Below are 13317 nucleotides of genomic sequence, written 5' to 3'. Positions count from 1 at the left end.
ACTAAGAAATATTTCAGAGCTTTCACTTAAGACATTCTATTGAAGAGAAGGGAGATGGGAAAATGACCTTCATGTGACAACTTTGAAAAACACCGCATTAGCTAACAAAACTCTGCCTCTTCAAGTTGAAGAAAAAAATCCCCCCTCTTTTGCAGTGCTTACCTTCATTTTTTCCCATTCTGTTTATTTGGTAGTTGATGTGTAGGGGAATGTGTATGTATGTTTGTCTCAGATGGTTTGCAGACATTTTGCTCACCACTTTATCATGTCTTACAGACCACCAGTGTTCCTCAGACAATAGTTGAGAAACACTGGTCTAATACTCTATCAGAAGATTCTTTGACATTACAGCAATAAAGGGGAAATACCACTGTCAGTAGGGTATGAAAAGAAATTTCTTTGGCATACTAACCTGGAAAAATTGAGGAGGAAGAGAGCGTTCTCAACACTTGTCAAAACAATGATAATGATAGGAAAGGTCTTAATTTTTCTGGACTGATTTGCTCTAGAAAAAGAACCAAACTGTTAGTACATAGCAAAGGAATTAACTAATGTCCAACTTTACTGCCCCCAAAAAACTAAAATATACATTTCAGTATTATTTTAACTAGTATGTTCAACACCCCTGGTTTCTGATAAAATAAATGATGAGTGCTGTATGATGGGGTCATGAGTCCAAGAGTAAAAGATGGACAGGTCCTGCGGGCCTGTTGGATAGCATCTCTACCTGAGACAGGAATGCCTCTGTTAGGTACAGCTTATGGAGAAAGTAACAAAGAGGTTAAGCTGGAATCAGCAGCTTCTCTAGGAAAGATTTTCTTACAGCAGGCTGTGAGTGGGTCTCTGCTAGCAGCTACCTCGGGTCCTGACTTGCATGTTGGTGTCTCTGCAAAGCATTGTCCTAAATTGAAGCCCTAACCCAAGAACTCAGAAGTAATACAGAAGTAAAAAAAAAAAAAATAAAAATCTTCTAGAACATAGATACAGCCACCCTAGGACATGCTGTCAGAAGTTCTGTTTATCTTAAGTACAAATTAGTAACAATACTTAAAACAATGAGAAAAATCATGCAAGCTGATACTAGCAATATGCGGGGATCTGATAAATTTTCAAAGTAGTTGGTCTAATTGATGAGATTTGGGAAGACAAGCTTGAGTCAGGATTCCAAATCATGACAGAATAAAAGGCAGTGAAGCCTTTGTCTCATCCCTTTGCAAAGATAAGGGCTAAATTTAAACTTTAGTTTGAATCTCACATTTAAATGCAGAATTGTTTCCAGCTTATATGAATAGTTACATTATGATTAGAATGCAAACAGTGGGTTAGCTGGAAGTGTGCATCAAGTTTGTGATGTAAAACAGTTCTGATGTCCAAGGAGAGATTCCTATTAACTTCAGTTTTTCTTAGGCGAGGTACATGGTGTGTTAATTAAGACTTTTTTTTAAATTGCTCAAATCTAGTAGAGACAAAGTAAAAAAAAAAAAATTGGCAGAAATGACCGATGGAATATTCTTATCTAAAAAACAGCTGTGCAAATCAGTCTATCCTCATGAATAGTCATAGAAGTTAATAAAAACATCAATAGGGTTCTCTGCTATTGTAATAGGTTTCTGTAAGAAGTGTTTTCAAGAACAGAATTTAGTAGAGTGATGTTCTTTGGATAGATATTTGAAGCATCCCATAGAGCTTTAAAAAAAGAGGGAGATTGTTTTTGAAGAAAATGAACCTAAGAGAAGTTCTAATTTACTATTACATTTTTGTGGGGTTTTTCCTAATTGGGATATACAGGCAAACATACAGATTTAAAAGCTACATAAGATTTTAGACATGACTCAAAGTACTTTCATGTTATACTAGGATGGTGTGAATTGTATATTAGGTTAAAGCATTGTTTTCTCTGCTTTTTTCTGATAGGTCATTGCTTGTGAACAACAGTATGACTACTCGTATGATGCTCGATGTGACGTATGGTCCTTGGGAATAACAGCTATTGAACTGGGGGATGGAGACCCTCCTTTATTTGACATGCATCCAGTGAAAACCCTTTTTAAAATTCCAAGGTATGGCACTAGATGGCTGTCTTCACTCACTAGTTTGTTCAAAAGCAATCTATTCAAAGGAGAAAGAAATATTTGGTAACATTTGTGCTTCAAATCCTAAGAATCTCTCATAGGAAAAGACATTAAAAAGCTGTAATGTTAAAGACCTTTTTTTTCAGCCTGAATTCTACAATAATTTATATTTAGAACACCTTGAAATGATAAAGACTTACGTAGTTATTTCATTCTTATCTTAGAATATAAAATCGTATAATATCAAGGTACCTCCCTACAAAAGTACTTTTCTTAGCTACTATTGATGAAAACATTTGTTTCAAAAGAGGAAGAAGCCAGCATTTGTACCTGTTGAATAATGTTTAAAAATGTTATTCCCCTAGAGTCTTAGGCTTGTTTTGCTGTGGAGAACTCCACACAATTTTGACAATGCTATGAAGCAGTCTGGTAGTTTCAGCAAACTGTAGTCATAATTTATTTTTTCATTTACCCAAGGATGTTAAAATGTGGAGATGTGGATTGTCATACATGGATATGAAAAAGGGATGTCATACATGGATATGAAAAAGGGATAGAAATTCCCTCTATCTATAGTCATGTAAATTAGCTGTATTATTTCATGCTGTCTGTTTTTGGTTTCATTTTGTTTTCATGTCATTGAGTCTTCCTGAATAAGTTAAGATGAGATTGACAGTGTAAAATAGACTTTAACAACAGAACAGTTGTAATAATAGAAGAAATATAGAAAGAATTTGTCCATCATTGATTAAACTGGCATATACTTCTCTTTTCCACATTTTGCTCATAAAGAATCGCCACTGACTGATAACAGTTTAAAACCTTCAGCAATACAAGTGTTTGACCTTTTGTTATCTGCATAGTTATCATAAGCTTTTAAAATGTCTTCTGATTGCAATTTGCATTTCTGATTAAGTCTAATTATATGCAGATGCAGTTGTGCTGAGTTCTATGTCATATACTTATCTCCTTCTACCCAGCTCAGACATGAACTGCCACCCCTCTTTCCAAAATTATTCATACTGAAGCAGTGGTTCATCTTGTTGCCTTTGCACAAGTATAAAACAGGTCCTGGCAATTAAGGCAGCAAGGGAGACTTCAGGTTACTACAGCAATATCTATACATTTTATCAACGCTCAAAACAGTTTAAAAGGACAGAAGCCATACCAAAAGTAACAGCAAGCGATAGGAAGATACATAGAATAGGGCATGTAGAGGCTTTGATTTCTATATGTAGTTTACCTCTTTCCCTATTTGCTGTTTCATCTCTGTATGACTTAGCAAAACAAAGGTGAAGTACCTATTTGATGAATTAAATAATGGGTACATTTACTAAATAGAATGGTAGCAATTTTTAAGTCGAGAGATTTCCCTCTGCTTTGCATTTTATGAGCTATAACGCTGCTGCTGTTAACTGTGCGTTTATATTAGATAAAGCAGACTATGATGAGTGCTGGATGGCATAAGGGCCTGGCGTACAGGAGATTGACCTTCTCTTCTGGTACTTGTTTGAAGTCAATTCAGAGGGATACTAAATATGACGAAAAGGTGCATTCCCCTCTTATAGTAGTTTGACAGTTCAGAAGTAATCTTTAGAAGTGCAGTTCCTGATACCTGTGCTGCAATTCACACATTTTTAACAGCATTTTCAACATGAGCATTGAGGCTATTCTCAGGTTGAAAGTGGTTCTTCCAAGCACTGGCTGTTGAGTGCTCAAGCAGTGGCATACAGAAACATCACAGCTCACCTTCTGAGACTGTTCAATCCAAAATCCTCTGAGTTCAGGGATCTGGCATCTTTATACTTTCTGCTTTCATGATAATATCTGTGTCTGAAGTTATAAATGCTAATGTTAAGCCATTTGGTCACTTTTAAGTAGTTAGTATCCTTGAGTATCATCTCTGAATTTATCCAATACAAATTTTCACCTACTATACTACTAGTAACATCTAGTAGCAAAGAAGCCTACAGGGTAGCTGTATTTTATTGGAAGAACTCTCTCCTTTTATGTGCCACTTGCCAGCTTTATTTGGTAACCCTTAGCTGCCCCGTGAGAAGAGGAAAGGCACAGTCAATCCCTATTTCCTCTCTCCGCATGACTTAGTGTCATTGTAAGATCCAATCAAAAGAAAAGGAACCCTGCTGGTTTTTTTGGTTTATTTTTTTTCTTTTTTCTTTTCTTTTTCATTATTGCTTCTCATTTTCTTGCCCAAGACTTTCTCTGCGTCCATCATGCATTTGAGCCAAAGCTCTCAGCCCTAGTTTTTGGCTCAGTGAGACTACAGTTAGACTCTGGACTCAACAAGTTTTTTAACTGAGACTAGCACTTGTCACATCTCCAGAGGCATTTGTGCTGTGCACAGGGATCTTCATGTCTTAAAATTGCTCTGCTGATACCTGCAATCAAGCAGCTTAAGTTAGGGTGGAGTGAATGAGAGGCAGCGTATTCATGCAGCTCGAATTCTTGTCTCAGCTGAGGGGTGGTAACCACTGGCGCCTGCTGCCTCCTGCTTTCTGTAAGAGGCTGCCTGCCTGAGCTGTCCCTACAGCGGGCTCTGCTCCACCCATTGTTTAAATCAAGATGTAATTCTGCACATCTGGTGAGATGGAGGAGGGGCTCAGTCAGCTGACTGCCCTCAGTTCACGAATGGTGACAGCAGTGATCTCAAGTGAAGTCTCGAGCTTATGGCTCCTGAGGGATATAGTGAGGAAGAACTCACTCAGCTAGGTTTTGCTTTCACCTGGAAAATGGCCACTAGCAGGAGGTTAGCAGTTTCCAAAATTCTCTCACAACTGTAATTTGCCATTCAAACCACATTAATAGTGAAGTACAATGGAGCTGAATACTAAGGTACACACTTCTAATTCTGGGACTCTGGAGGTAGTTTCAACACCTGGGTTGGGAAGCAATATAATCTTATGTAACTCCAGCCTTGTGTATGTACCCATACTCTAATTTCTGACAGAGACATACATAATTTAATTTGTTGATAACAGCTCCTCTTTCAGCTGTGGTTTCTTGTGGTTTGATGTGAAACTGGCAAATCAGGTTTCAGATACTGTTAATTGTACTAAATGCACTAATACCAAATGACACCAAAGTGTGTTGCACAGTTACGGTGTGACTGTGGTACCCTACAGTAAAGCTCCATTTTATCTAGAAGTGTAAAAAGCTACTGCAAATAATGAGCAATAAGTGTAATGGGCTGTTGATTTACTGCATATATCTGCTTTCTGTATGTGTTCTCCCAGGATATTTTTTGTTGATTGGGCTGATTTGACTTTAGTTTGGAGAAGAAGAGGTAAAATTGATATTCACAGTAAATGACTTGTGGACATCACTCAGACAGAGAGTTATCAGGAATTATTTCCTTGTTCCATTACATTCTTGACTACACTTAATCCATATCTTTCTATTTATACTGCCTTCTGTGTGCTAGGGTGGTCTGTTTTGTGTGCTGCTGATTTCTTTACATTAGCAGAAAACTTTGCGGTAGTTTTCAAGTTTTGTTACCAAGCACTGAATAATCTGTTCTCATGAATGTAGTTTAAAATGTTAGTAATAGCAAAATTGCCAAAGCTAGGTACAGAAAACTCTGTGTGTGTTTCCACAGAATTCTTCTGTTCTCAAGTAGGGAATAAAGTAGTTAAGTTTCTATGTCAGTTTAGTCATTGGCTTTTTTCTAGAGACAGCCAGTAATTGTGCCATTAGCCTTGGCATTGAGTTTCAACTTAGTGAGCTGTGGAGCTAGGCCTTAGTCTTAAATTAATATATTTGAAATCAGTGAGTCTTTACTTTGACTTTATAGGGTTTGAATCAACCATTGAATGAATGATTTTGTACTAACAGTCACAACAGTTACATACCTCCAAGATCTTTGGAGGTGTCTTCTTGTGTAGAACTCAAGTCAAGGATTAGGCTTTTACTGTTTTCATGTGCTAATTTAAGCAGGAAAATGGGAAAAGCCAAACATCCTACACTATTTGTGTTCTCTAAACAAGAAGCAAATCAGGTATTAAATTCAGATGGTACTAGTTACAAAGCCTAAATGTTCTTCCAGTAGGTGAGAAATTACGCTTCTCTATACTTTCTATACAGCAGTTATAACCACGGAAGGGAAGGTCAGAGTGACACTGCTTTAGAAAATTAAGTATTCAGCAAAGCATACTCAAAATTTCAGTCCCCAGGAAACTCTCTGGGGGAATGAAGACTTTATTCCCAAACTTAAGACTTCTGTTAAACTTACCACCTCCAACTAACACAGGTCCACACTTGAATTATGTAACTTGAACCAGGGATGGACTAAGCTCCAGGTTGAATGGCTCGCAGATCTGCAAAGGAGCATGTCTGTGGATACATGATAGGAACCCAAGATGTTTGGGTCATATGACGTTGCTGGAAGAGGAGGCTCCTTATGCCCATTTAAATCCAGATCTATCTTCGTAATTTTTATTTGAAATATTTTACATTCCCCTCTTTGGAGGACATTAATGGAAAACAACATATCTCACAATGAAACATTCCAGTTGCCCTGAACATTCTCTCTGTCCCATCCTAGGTATATATCTCATTGGAAGATTGTTGAAATTAGGATCTTCCCAGTCATACTTCTCTGTGCAGGCTAGTATTTATATAGAAGTGACAGAACTTGTAGTGATAGCTCTGTGAACTCTCATATAAGACTGGAGGCTGGTCAGTAAAGCAGAAGTTGATAATATGGAAAGTTCTCATGGACATTGTAGATAACAAGGCCCCACTCATGTCTCTGTCTCTCTCTTTGTCTTCTCCATTTCCTCAACATGAGCAGTAACTGTCTTGTCTGATTGCTGTGCCTTTCTAATTAAATAACATGTCTCTATCCTTTCTTATTTGCAGTTCTCTTCCCCCCATCTTGTTCAGGGTAAGGATTTTATTACGAAGATTCTAGTGAAAGACCCATAAATGCTTCTGTTAGATAAATAGCATCAGTTGAAAGACTGCAAACAGATGTGTTGCTCCCTGTCATCCATTTTTAGTGTGTTTTAAACTGTATCTGCAAACTGCCTGCAGTGTGAAGTGGATGACATACGTGCACTGGTGATCTGACGTTGTTGATCCTTGTCCTGAATCAGACACACTTATACTGTTTCTCAGATCTAGAATTCTGTCTTGCAGCTACCAGAAGTCTCTGTTTGAATAGAACAGTAAGAAGGTTTCCTTTCATTGAGTCGAGCAACATGAAACGTGATTAGAGATTGAATTTATCTCAACAAAATAGCTGATTTCCAGAGGGCAGGTGTACCCTCAGAATTCACCGAGTGTCTCAAGTCAGGCATGAAAAATACGTGATCCCACTGTGCTGCACTCCCCTGAAAACCTGACCAGTGTTTCATAGCAGGAGATGCTGGATGCTGAGCACTTGAAAACACTGTGTTTTTTAAGGTGTGTAAGTGTTAACTTGGTACTTTTGATAATATGGCCTGAGCTGTGGGCCAGATGCTTAAGCATCTTCCGGTGGTTAACCACTTCTCTTTAAGTCAGATATTTCATTAGACACTAGCTTTCTGGACCTTATATCTGTATGGTATTATGTAGATTTGGAAGACAAAGGGATACAAGTTCATGGACTAATGCAAATTTTAAAAACCTCTTTCATTCATGAACATTTTATTATATGAATGTGTAGTGTCTTGGAAACAGTTGTGATACCACATGCATGAGACTTATTCTTAAAACTGCTAATGAGAAGGAAGCATTATCTTAGAGCAAATGTTAATGATCCGTTTTGCAATGATGCACACATTCTCCCTCATCAAAATGAATTCTTGGATCTAACTCATAAATCTCCTGAAAAGGGACCTCCAGTGCCTAGAGATAGAGATAAATCATACTGCGAAGACACTGAACCATGAAATGATTCTGTTAACATGTCATCTGTCTAGAATATATTTTCAAATCTCCAACAGAAGGGTCTAAATTATGAAGGGAAGGTGGCCTAGCAGAGTTGGTAATTTGGGAGTTGATCCTTTTAACCTCATCCATCTGCTGCTGCTACTTAGGTGTGTCTGTTTTGGCAAAATATTACAAAGTAAAAGATTCTCAAATACCATTACACCTAAGCTTTTTAGAGTAAAATAGGTCCATAAATTCTTCAAATGATGTTATCTTGTGAGAAATGTTACATCATATCAGTACTATCTCTTAAGGTAGCAGTGATTTGAAATTTTGAAAAGAAAAGTAATGGCTATGAAAAGTAGTGTGGCAAAGAGGAGATAAAGATTATATACATTGTAGTCTGGAAAGGGTGGGTATATATACCGGTGTAAAGTGAGGATTTCAGATCATGTTGCAAAGATCCTGTTTCAGGATCTGCCTCTTTACAATCCTGTTTACAGGGAGGTGGTAAATCAAGACCAATTTTCTAGGTTACACTGACAGCTGACAATAACAGACACTGAACCAAATTCTCTTGTGTCTGTATCAGTCAAGTGTTGCTCTTCTGAAAGCAGTAGAAGGCACCTGTTTTAAAACTGATTGGTGATAAGAAATGGTTATTTAATTTTCTAACCTATGAAAACTGAGAATTAAATGAAATTTCATTAAAAATCATTATGCTTCATTAATTCATGTTAAATAGCCAGGAGTGGGATGGAGTTGATCTTGTAAGTATTCACTGAATGGTGTAGTTCTTTACCTGCATTGTACTGTGTTGAGACCTAAAGCTCCTGGGAGTGCTTATTAGTTTGAATTTAGTGATGTTTGACTGCTTCAGGAGCCGACCTGGCTCTAGCAGAACCAAACCTGGTGTCTCCACCTCCTACGCCATCACAACTTCAGCTTCCCGGTAGTTTGCAGGTAGGCAGTATAATTATCTTTGTACTTTCTGTGCAAACATACACTTCATCTTTAATGTTGGTAATGATGTCTGGAGAAGTTCTTTAAGAGTGCTCAGTTATTGTCGTTTTTAAGGTACGATCATGTCAAGAGAGAGAAAAGACCTCTTTCGGTTCTATAGATAGTGTGACTGTGGGCCAGTCGTATGAGGTAGAGGAGCCAAAATATTTGCACCTTCACTTACTTGCTTTATCGTATACAGTGTGGAGCACCTGGTGTACTACAGGTAGTTTCATCAATCTGAACAGGTAAGAACAGTTGTGGGGACATTATTTTTTGGAGGTAACATTTAAATATTAACATTTGCTAATGTAGCCTTTCATATTGCAGCTGGCTTTACCAACTTTATTGTAATTTTGCCGTCTGCATTGGTACTGACATGATACTGATATATCATGTAGTGTACACTTTTACTGCTGTTGCTTGGAACAGTAAAGAAATAGAAGTATGAGTTGTAGGATAGTAAAGCCTAGAGTTGATTGGTTTTGTGGGAAAAAAAAAAAAGCCAAAAGAATTAATGGAATTGTAGTTATTTAAAATGAAGTGTTAAAGTAATTAAAGGAACATGCTTGATAAAGTCTTATGATGAATAATTTGACAGTAGGTATACAAGTTTCAGAGCACAGTATTGTTTATTTCTTAATAGGAATGTGAAATGCAGTTACAGCAATGTGACTAAACTACTTCAGAAGACTAGATTCTGCCTATAGTTATAGGTGGGGCATCATGATATCCATAAAAGCTATGTATACTTGTCTAAGGAATAATTTGACTCTTACACATTATTTTATTGTCTGATACATGGGACTTTCATTAGTGATCATATTTTTATAGAAAATCCCAAATACTAAAAATGTAAGGTGACACGTTACATCTAAGAGTACTGTGGAAATATCTAATGAGCAGAAATGCAAGGTCCTCGGGATCCTCCTTGCTTGGTATATGAATAGCAAAGCAATTAAAGGATAGAGTCTTATCTGTAGGTGGAAAAGAATACAGATCGGTGACTGAGGATTGGGAAGACCACTACTAGTTCTTCAGCAGGTTACAGACTTCTTATATAATCTTGAACAGGTCAAATATGATTAGATGTTCAAAATTATTTAGGTCCCTAAGCATGTTGTTAGGTAGCCAGGGGAATTTCTGAGAAGCAATTCTGTGTTTCATTTCTGTTAAAATTCTTTTAATCTCCATTCTGTGTTTGATTTTTTTCCAAAGAGTTCAGAATCACTGAAAGTGATTTCACAGAAAGTGAACCACTGATGTGCTTTTGAAAATGTCGGTAAGTGTGTGTGCTTGGTTGTGTCTTCCACAGAATCACAGAATGGCTGAGGTTGGAAGGGACCTCTGGAGGTCACATCTTGTCCAACCCTCCTGCTCAACCCTGGGTCACCTGTAGCAGGCTGCCCAGGACCATGTCCGTACAGCTTTTGAGTATCTCCAAGGAAGGAGACTCCACAACCTCTCTGGGCAACCTGTGCCAGTCCTCATTCATCCTCACAGTGAAAAACTGTTCCCAGATGTTGAGGCGGACCCTCCTGTCTTTCAGTGTGTGCCCATTGCTTCTTGCCCTGTCACTGGGCACCACTGGAAAGAACCTGGCTTAGCCTTCATTACACTCTCCCTTCATATATTTATATGTATTGATAATATCTGTCCCTTCATATATTTATATATATTGATAATATCTGTCCTGAGCTTTCTATTCTCTATGCTAAACAGTCCCAACTATCTCAGCCTTTCCTCATGTGAGAGGTGCTCCAGTCACTTAATCCATGTTAGTGATCCTTTGCTGGACTGTCTCCAATAGCTTTGTATCTCTCTGGTACTGGGGAGTCCAGAACTGGACACAGTACTCCAGGTGTGCCCTCACCAGTGCTGAGTAGAGGGGAAGGATCACCTTCCTCAACCTGCTGGCAACACCCCTCCTAATGCAGCCCAGGATACCATTAGCCTTCTTATACCGCAAGGGCGCATTGCTGGCTCATATTCAACTTGGTGTCCACTAAGACCCCCAGGTCCTTTTGTGTAAAGTTGCTTTCCAGCTGGTCAGCCTCCAGCATACAGTGGTGCAGGACTTTGCACTTCCCTTTGCTGAACTTCATGAGGTTCCTGTTGGCCCATTCTCCAGCCTGTCGAGGTTCCATCCCTCTGGATGGCTGCACAACCCTCTGGTGTATCAGCCACTCCTCCCAGGTTGGAACATGAGCAAACTTGCTGAGGGTGCACTCTGCTACATCATCCAGATCATTAATGAAGATGTTGAACGGGACTGGACCATTTTGACCTCTGGGATACACCACTAGTGATGGATGAATGTCCTCGCATTTTGTTTGCAGAATCTGTCAAAGCATGTATTAATTCGATGCGGAAAGAGTTTTGTTCTACAAGGACAAGATATTTTAACGTTGTTACTATCACATTGTCTCACAGTTTGCAACAGTGCCAAAACATGCTGGGGCAGGGGCCCTGCCCTTATAAAGATGTATAGGAGTTATTCATTACTAATACATATCTAACAGGTATATGAACTGGTAAAAGTCAAATGCATCCTAGGGTTTGAATATCAGACTTAAATAGATTTGTGCCAGGGTTGAACTGAGTAATGAGTGACTGGTAGTAGTATTACCTTCATTATGTCACCTTTGTCTAAAAAGCAGAAGCTGTTTGTGTCTAAGACCGTACCAAATATGTATGGATAACTAGTCTTTTAAGTCTGGCAGTAGATCTAAAAATTGAAGTGTATGCAGTTAGTAGCCATATTGTAGCAAAATAGGGTCTGTTCCCTATTACCTTATGACATTTTAATATATTTGAGAAAGTGGTAAAATATTATAAATATTTTTATATACTACATAAGACAGTAGAGAATCAGTCCTAAAATTAAATCATCTTGGTGCAATTTCCCTCCTCTCTTTCTTTAGCTATTCAGTTACATGATAACTTATATACAACTACATAACTGTTTCTCATTGATTTTTGTCTTTCTATTCCTTTTTGTAAATTGTGCACAGATAGAATTTGATTTTGCAGATGCATTCTTTGTTCAGATGTATTCATAGCCTAATTTCAGCAAGTAATTCATGCTCTGTGACTTGTTGTTGAATAGTCTGTTGTAAGCATTTACTATTTCAGCTGCTGGGGAAGACTTTGCCTGCGTAGTATATTGCTGGTTTTTGATTTGTTAAGAGTCTCTCCTCCAACTGCCTTTCTCGTGAATACATGCAATTACAAATAGAAGGATATTGTTTTATATGTATATTATTCAGTGCTTAATTTAAAACAGTTTCAGCAAACATTCCTGCCAGTATATTTGTTGCTAGAACATTCACGAGAATTACACATAGAAGAGCTAAAATGTGTGCAGCTGAACTGAATTCATTGAGAAACTCAAATGAATAATCATGAAAATAAACATGCTCAGCTCTCAGCCATTTTCTGAGCAAACAAAAAAGAATCACCTCTGACATTCTGATTTATTCTCTGTGCTGCACTCTAACCTTCTCCGAATTCTAGGGTAGAAGCTGAGATGCCTGACAGTTGTTTTTAGTGACTCCATATGCAGTTCATTTCATGCATTAAATGCACATGAACTGTTTTAGTCAACCAGTTTCTAAAGTAAATTATTACTTTTCAAAATCCATTACATAAGTAATAACAGACTGCTAAGATACAGAAAGTGCCCTTTTGTTTTGCTCTAGTGGAAAATTTCATGCTGACAAGGTTAAGCCCTGCAGTCTGAGAGCAGTCAAGTGGTGAAAGGCACATCCAGCAGGAGGAGAGGTGGTAGATGGACATCTACTAACTGTTGTCTCCTTTAGAAGTGAGGATCTAATATGTGGCTTAGTTAGATTTAGGGGATAGAGCTGAGCTACAAAGTCTTGCTTTTACCATTGTACACTAAAAATACATTTTTTAGTGTGTTTTCAAAACTGTTCCCTGTTTCTTGACAGAACTACAGTAGTTAACAGCATTGTCTGTAGTTGTCCTGAGGCAGTAATACTGTGATGGTAGCAGAGTAATCCTTACATATAGTAGTTACTGATTTTTAAGGAGATTCATGCTACAGTGCACAGTAAACTGGAGGTTGCAATGGATAAGATATAGCATGGCTGAATTTTTTTAGTGCAGCAAAATACTTGTGCTCTGCATTTAAAATGAGTTTGAAGACGGTGGGAAAATCAGTCAGTTATAAATAGTTAACAGCCAATTTTCCACCGTTCAGCCAAGAGAACAGCTTCCTTCCAGGTAGATAATTCACATGTAATATTGCTTTGCAGTAAGACATTTAGTGTTCAGATACTTTTATATGATTGATTAATATACTTTGTTATGGAAATAGATTCTTAGGATAAAAATAATTGAGATA

General features: G+C 37.8%; 1 protein-coding gene across 17 annotated transcripts in view; it reads left to right on the top strand.

Annotated features, from left to right (window-relative positions):
• MYO3B (myosin IIIB) overlaps nucleotides 1-13317 on the top strand; it is a 213629-nt gene that overhangs the window by 52104 nt on the left and 148208 nt on the right. For all 17 annotated transcript variants that reach the window (XR_003924029.1, XR_005932734.1, XR_003924030.1 and 14 more), the window contains one exon: nucleotides 1915-2060. Coding sequence is in view for 13 of the 17 variants with exons in the window: in XM_030018870.1 (XP_029874730.1) it covers nucleotides 1915-2060 (146 nt within the window). In the remaining 4 variants the exon portion in view is untranslated. The remainder of the gene's footprint in view (nucleotides 1-1914; nucleotides 2061-13317) is intronic.

The sequence above is a fragment of the Aquila chrysaetos genome, chromosome 6 (genome assembly GCF_900496995.4).
Source record: "Aquila chrysaetos chrysaetos chromosome 6, bAquChr1.4, whole genome shotgun sequence".
Lineage (NCBI taxonomy): Eukaryota > Metazoa > Chordata > Aves > Accipitriformes > Accipitridae > Aquila > Aquila chrysaetos.
The sequence above is the reverse complement of the archived record's forward strand: the minus strand, read 5'-3'. Positions and strand labels throughout refer to the sequence as shown.